Source organism: Sinocyclocheilus anshuiensis, unplaced genomic scaffold (assembly GCF_001515605.1).
Source record: "Sinocyclocheilus anshuiensis isolate Anshui unplaced genomic scaffold, SAMN03320099.WGS_v1.1 scaffold491, whole genome shotgun sequence".
NCBI lineage: Eukaryota > Metazoa > Chordata > Actinopteri > Cypriniformes > Cyprinidae > Sinocyclocheilus > Sinocyclocheilus anshuiensis.
Window position 1 is genome coordinate 946,705 of NW_015551041.1, and position 6,542 is coordinate 953,246.

Below are 6,542 nucleotides of genomic sequence, written 5' to 3' on the forward strand. Positions count from 1 at the left end.
CAACTTTTGGGTTAAAAATGTTATTTAAAATTTTAACCCAACAGCTGGGTTAGTCCATATTTGACCCAAAGTTGGGTTGAAACAACCCAGCATTTTTAAGAGTGTAGGATCAAATTATACTTTGCACGTTTTTCTTATAAATCTATGTATTTGTCTTGAATCAAAACTCGGATTCGACTCGATCGATTCCATAAACTTGGGAATCGAAAACACCATAACTTCTGTTTGAGCCAGCTCTCATCGCGCACATTCCTTCCCTTTTCGTCCAAGGCTCACTTTTACGTGAATCCCGTTCTGAGGAATGCACGCTCGTTTTGCACTAGCATTCCTGCCTCCTCCTAGACATCACATCCGGGTCACTCGGCAGTCAGCGTGTAAGCGAGCGTGCTCCTCCATACAGTTGCGTACTGCTGCTGCAGCTCTCAGCGCAACTCCACTGTATGCAACATGGACACTACGAGCAGCGGCCAGCCGCGGAGGATCTGAGCGCGCCTCGGGACTCGCGATACGCCACACCGGGGCAGGGATGAGGTGCCATCCAGCAGCCGAACACTGGTAGGCGAGTCGTCAATTGTCAGCGATGTCAAAGAGTCTGAAGAAGAAGAACCACTGGACGAACAAAGTCCACGAAGCGGTGCTCACCAGGAATAAGGAGGGCGAGCTGGGGTTCGACTTGAAAGGGGGCGCCGAGAACGGCAATTTCCCTTATTTTGGGGAGGTGAAGCAGGGTAAGGTTGCCATCCAGAGCGGCAAGCTGTCCCAGGACGAGCTGCTCTTGGAGGTCAACGATACACCGGTGGCGGGGCTCACCATCAGGGATGTGCTGGCCGTGATCAAGCACTGCAAAGACCCGTTCCGGCTGAAGTGCGTAAAGCAAGGTGAGGATAAACATCAGCGCGCCGCTGTCTCTCCGTGTGAACGAGAGAGAGAGAGAGCGACCCCTCCGCTGTCTGGGGCTGCTGTCTGCACATTATTCCCGCAGAAATCCTGTTTACACACAAAGGTGCATTTCAGATCCCGCGCGTGATCGCTGTGGTTATCGATTGAAGCCGCCGCGAGCGTTCCATCGTCGCTCCCGGTAACAGAACTTACAAAATGTGGCACAGAATCATGTCAATGAAATTTGAGCTTTGTTTGGATTCTAAGGACGGTGGTATCATGCGCGAGGGGGCGGGGGGTGTTCCGCCCCGTGTCGGAGATATTTTGGCCCGCGGGTCCGCCATGGGCGAACTGGGCGAATATTTGAAGGCAATTTCATTGATCTCGTAAATTGCACGGTGGCTGTGGCAAGCCGTGTTAACATTGACTACGTTTACATGGACATCAGTGATCTAATTATTTACCTTATTCTAAATAAGACAATATTATGATTAAGGTGTTTACATTAGTTGCTTTTAGAATATTCCTTTCATGTTCCCGTTTTATATGTTATAGTACATAAATCAATTATTGGCACACGTCATTACGTCCCCACGCGGCGCCATCCAACGTTCCCTCCAGAATTTAATGTATAAACATACTGTATAGTTCATCTTCATTATGATGTCATACAGTGGTGTAGTCTAGTAGTTTTTTGTAGTGGGTATACTCTGATATTCCCTCCCAGCCTCATACTCACCGTCCCACAGCGACACCCCATAAGCTCCACACTCACTAATTCATACAATATGCTTCTATGTAACTGAGAGCATTCTGAAAGACTGCTTATGTGATATCAACATGTCAATTTATTATAAGCAACCGAAAACTTTAACAGCCAATGACATTTACAGCTGGGTAGACTGGACTGATTTCTTACTGTTTAGTGTTAATCATTTAACTCAGCCAGTTACATTAGAATAAGAAAAAGAATATGACCATAAGAATATGGTACCTGGAGAATAGGTTTTATCAGCTGGCAATTTTCAATGCACATTTAAGAGTGCCTGTTTTTAAATTCCCTAGCCTGACTTTCAGTCCACAAGGTTGGTCAGGAGTTCTCATCTATCTCATCATCTGAAACAATGAGATATAAACATTGTATTCGGTTTAACTGCTGTAGACACATACACAGTATGTGTGTTATCTCTCCCTTTCTCTCGCATTCACTGATCCACCACACTAATGTTACTTAAGTTATTAGCTATGTTGCCTTGAGAAAGCCAACATTCTGTTATACTATTTAAACTTATTATTCTTCTTCTGAGACCAATAATTTTCAACTGTACTGTATATCCTTCTAGGGCTTTAATGCTACAGGCACCAAACTCGTCAGAGACATTGGACCTGATCTGTAGTTTGTTTCTATATCTTTTCTAACTGATGAGACTTAAAGTTTTCTATAAATAATTATCAAAAATCAAAGATTTCCCATAGACTTGCATTGGCTGAGCAAAAATGCCCTCTCTAGAGGACAACTGCAGTCCACTAGAGGGTGCCACAGGATAAGAAATCTTTCAACTCCCTTCATTTACTTTCGTTTTCAGACAGTTAAATGTACAAATATTTGCATACTTTTCCTTTATGCCGCCAAGCAAAGCTAACACATTTGATCATGACCATGTCAGGTAGTGACTATCTGATGTCCAGAGGCCAGTGTGAAAGACGTTCGGTACAGTTGACTGATCTGTCACTGCTCGCTGAAACAGCAGCAGCTTCAGGGGCAGGCTTACGAAAACACCGAAAGAGTGCAGTTTGAGTTTGCTTTCGTTTCATATATCATTTAGTGATTTACATTAAGAGTGATTTACAGCAAGAGTTGCGCAATAGCACTGGTCATCAACAGAAACACATTTTCAAAAAGTAGGTGCTTTGCAACACGGACGGGGTGAATTTATGAATGAACGTGTGAAAGTTCTGTTATAAAACGATGTTGTTGCGTATCCTCGTGCTTTTTTAAGTGGGTATATGGAAATCCTTTACATTTCCTAGTGGGTATACGGCGTATACCTGCGTATCACGTAGACTACACCACTGATGCCATATACAGTTTTGGGTGTTTCATTTTTTATTTTTTTTACAAAAGCTTCAAGTGCAGTTAATCATTTGTCATGCTATACGTGCAAACAGATGGCAGTGTTGTTGAAGCCATGCTCTTTTGTTTGCCATCAAACGGTTGACCACTGCCATGTGCGTATCCTGTCGCAAAATGCGGCGAAAAGTCCTACACAACGGTAATAGTGTGATTAAGGTGTTTACATGTCTATACTGCACTTTGATAATGCGACTAAAATAGGAATACTCCACGTCTTAATTCGATTTGTGTTTACTTCGAGTATGACTTTAGCCGGATTAAGGTAATCAAAAATCTCTGTTTACATGGTAGATTCTTAATCAGAGTATTGTCTTAATCGTGTTAAAATCGGAATATCGTTGTCCATGTAAATGTACTGATTGATTCCTTAGCACTAGTAGCTATTGTTACTAGTATTTATAATAATAATATACATTAGCAGCACTTTACTAGTACTTGGTCTAGTAAATGACTAGTAAGTAATCCAGTGTTTACTAGAATCATTTCAATTTCAGTAGAAACTATTCATTAGATACTATTCCAGTAATGGCTCATATTTGTTCAGTTAGTTACTAATATTTACACATTCTAGTACTTTTGCTAACAGCCACAATCACTACAGTGGCAATTAACTAGTCCACTGTCACTAATCCTTAGCACTAACTAGTAGACATTAAGTTGCTTGTACTTATATTTGTAGTAGACTGTACATTAGCAGTATTTTACTAATGCTGATTTTTTTAAATGACTAATAAGTAATCCAGTGTTTACTAGTATCACAAGGCATTCTAGTACAATTTTTTTTTGCTACTAGTCACTATCACTATAGTGACAATTAACTAGTCCACTGTCACTAATCCTTAGCACTAACTAGTAGACATTAAGTTACTAGTACTTATATTAGTAGTAAACATTAGCAGTATTTTACTAATGCCAATTTTTTTTAATGACTAGTAAGTAAGCCAGTGTTTACTAGTATCACAAGACATTCTACTGTAGAACTTATTCTTTTGCTACTAGTCGCTATCACTCTAGTGACAATTAACTAGTCCATTTTCACTGGTAACATTTTTCACATTTTTGCTGAGCTGTAGTTCGGATATCAAATATTCACTTCTAACTAGTATGTACTCAATTTGTTGCTGAAACCTATTCTAGTTTTACTAGTAACTATTAATTTGGTACTAGAGCTAATTTTTCTTATTAAATCAAGTACTAGTACTGATGTATTCAAGTTTTCCTAGGAATATTCAGGGATATTATTGTTAATTAAAACATTTTTTGTTAATTGAAACAAAGCTGAAATTAGAATAAGATATAAATATTCAATGAAAAACATAAACTAAACAAAAATTACAAATGTTACCTAACTGAAACTAACTGAAATAAGTTTTAAGTTTAAAGAATCAAAGATTATTAACTGGAAATTACTAAAACTAAAACTGAAGTAAAAATAAATTAATAAAATTACATTTTAATACAATTAAAATAAATTAATAAAAAAGCACTTAATAAAATTACTAAAATTTAAACTAAAATGAAAAATCAAAATAAAATCTAATTCAAAATATAAATATAAAATAATACTACTATAAGACTTGTAGCAATTGAATATTGACATTAGGATGTATTCTGGTTGTTACTAGTAACATTTTACAATCAGATTTTCATTAAACTGATAGTCATTCTGCCTGGCCATTACATGTGACAAGCAAAAAACAACTGTAACTAGTAAGATTAGAAATGTTACTAATAACAATAGAGATAAAGAACAGTGTCTCTAGTACTAGTAAAGCTATACAGTATACTAAGTAACAACTAGAATATTGGAAAAGATGCAAGTGATTATTGGAATACATACCAGTAGTGTTCAGGAATGAATGTTAAAATGGCTTGCCATAAGGTGGCAGCTCTTAAAAACAATGGATTTCAGTGGTGAAGAGGAGATGGGAAGTGCCCATGTGAATGTGAGGAGTGATGTTATCTCTCACACAGATGTTGACTTACTGTGATGGGATTCGAGGACGCGCAGCTGTCTTCAGGTCTACAGTGCTGAGTTTTCAACAATGCTTATAGTATACAGTGGTGTGAAAAAGTGTTGGCCCCCTTCCTGATTTCTTATTTTTTTGCATGTTTGTCACACTTTAATGTTTCAGATCATCAAACAAATTTAAATATTAGTCAAAGATAACACAAGTAAACACAACATGCAGTTTTTAAATGAAGGTTTTTATTATTAAGGGGGCCAACACTTTTTCACACCACTATAGTTGCAGTGTTTTTTTGGCCTTGTTTGAAGCAAACTTCCCGGGCCAGCGCTTTGGACAACATCCCCAACTCCCAAGTGAAAGCAAAAAATATCTTGATGCACGCAATGGTTGTGTCTAGGTGTCTAGAGTAAATATTGACTGGCTGCTGAAGATCAGGGTTTTGGGAACTTGTCCGACAGGCGTCTTATAGTGTAAAATGGTGTAGGAACACAGAGACTAGTGTAATAAATTCATTTTAATGATTGAAAGAGTAGGACATTTGAATTCAAGGATGGACTGCCATTAGAAACACATTGATTTTTTTCATGGTAAGCCCATCGACTTGTGGGTTGGTTGTTGAAACCTATGTAATATTACATTGTAAATCTCCATATTTGGGATTTATACCCGACTCGTTACAATTTCATTACAAAATTCCCTTGTTTTCTATCGAAAACACCCTATTCGATTGATGCTTTTTCTAACAGTTGTGTAATTTGATTGTGCTACTAATGCAAAAACAGGTATTCAAAGAGATGCTTGACCCCCCCAAAAATAGTTGTCATCATACAAATTATGGATTGGTGAGTAAATTATGTTTTTCCAAACCTGGAACACAAAAGAAGATATTTTAAAGAAATAAACACTTTTTGCCTATACAATGAAAGTAAATGGGATCCAAAACAACATCGAACCTCATTGATTTTCATTGTATAGACAAAAAAAACGCCTTGTTTTGTGATCCAGGTTTTGGAACAGAGAGTAAATGATGACATTCCAAATGTGTACCTCATTGACTTTCATTGTATTAAAAAAATAATACAACAAAATACTATGGAAGTCAATGGCTACCGTCAACCGTTTTAAATTTTTCGGTGAACTATCCAAAGTAGGCATGGGCCGATTACCGGTTTCAAGGTATACCGCGATTGAAAAAAAATTACACGGTTTAAAACCACTAATATTTTCCGTTATACCGTTCCTGCGGTATGCGCTGTTTTTCATGTCTCCACAAAGACTGAACGTGTAGGAATCCCTCAGGTTGAGTGCAGTGTAGAGAGTAACACGACCCTCCTCCTCCTGTTGGTGCGAGCGAGCGGTCAGTCACGTGTGTGTAGGATGGCCGAGCTAAGGAGCTGCCCCTGGAACTTACGCGATCGGCAACCGGCCATTTATTGTCTTTTTGCAGCTTGTCTCTGTTCTGGACTTGCACAAACCATTGCAATGCAATCATTTTCCAAAATGTAATTTATGTGAAAATATGAAGTCTGTAAATGCCCGTTAACACAGGCCAGAGACGC

General features: G+C 38.5%; 1 protein-coding gene across 1 annotated transcript in view; it reads left to right on the plus strand.

Annotated features, from left to right (window-relative positions):
- Positions 1–299: 299 nt before the first annotated feature.
- LOC107661469 (membrane-associated guanylate kinase, WW and PDZ domain-containing protein 2-like) overlaps positions 300–6,542 on the plus strand; it is a 112,854-nt gene continuing 106,611 nt past the window's right edge. The window contains 1 exon segment of the mRNA XM_016451074.1: positions 300–878. Within this exon segment, the coding sequence (XP_016306560.1) occupies positions 581–878 (298 nt within the window). The 5' untranslated portion in view covers positions 300–580.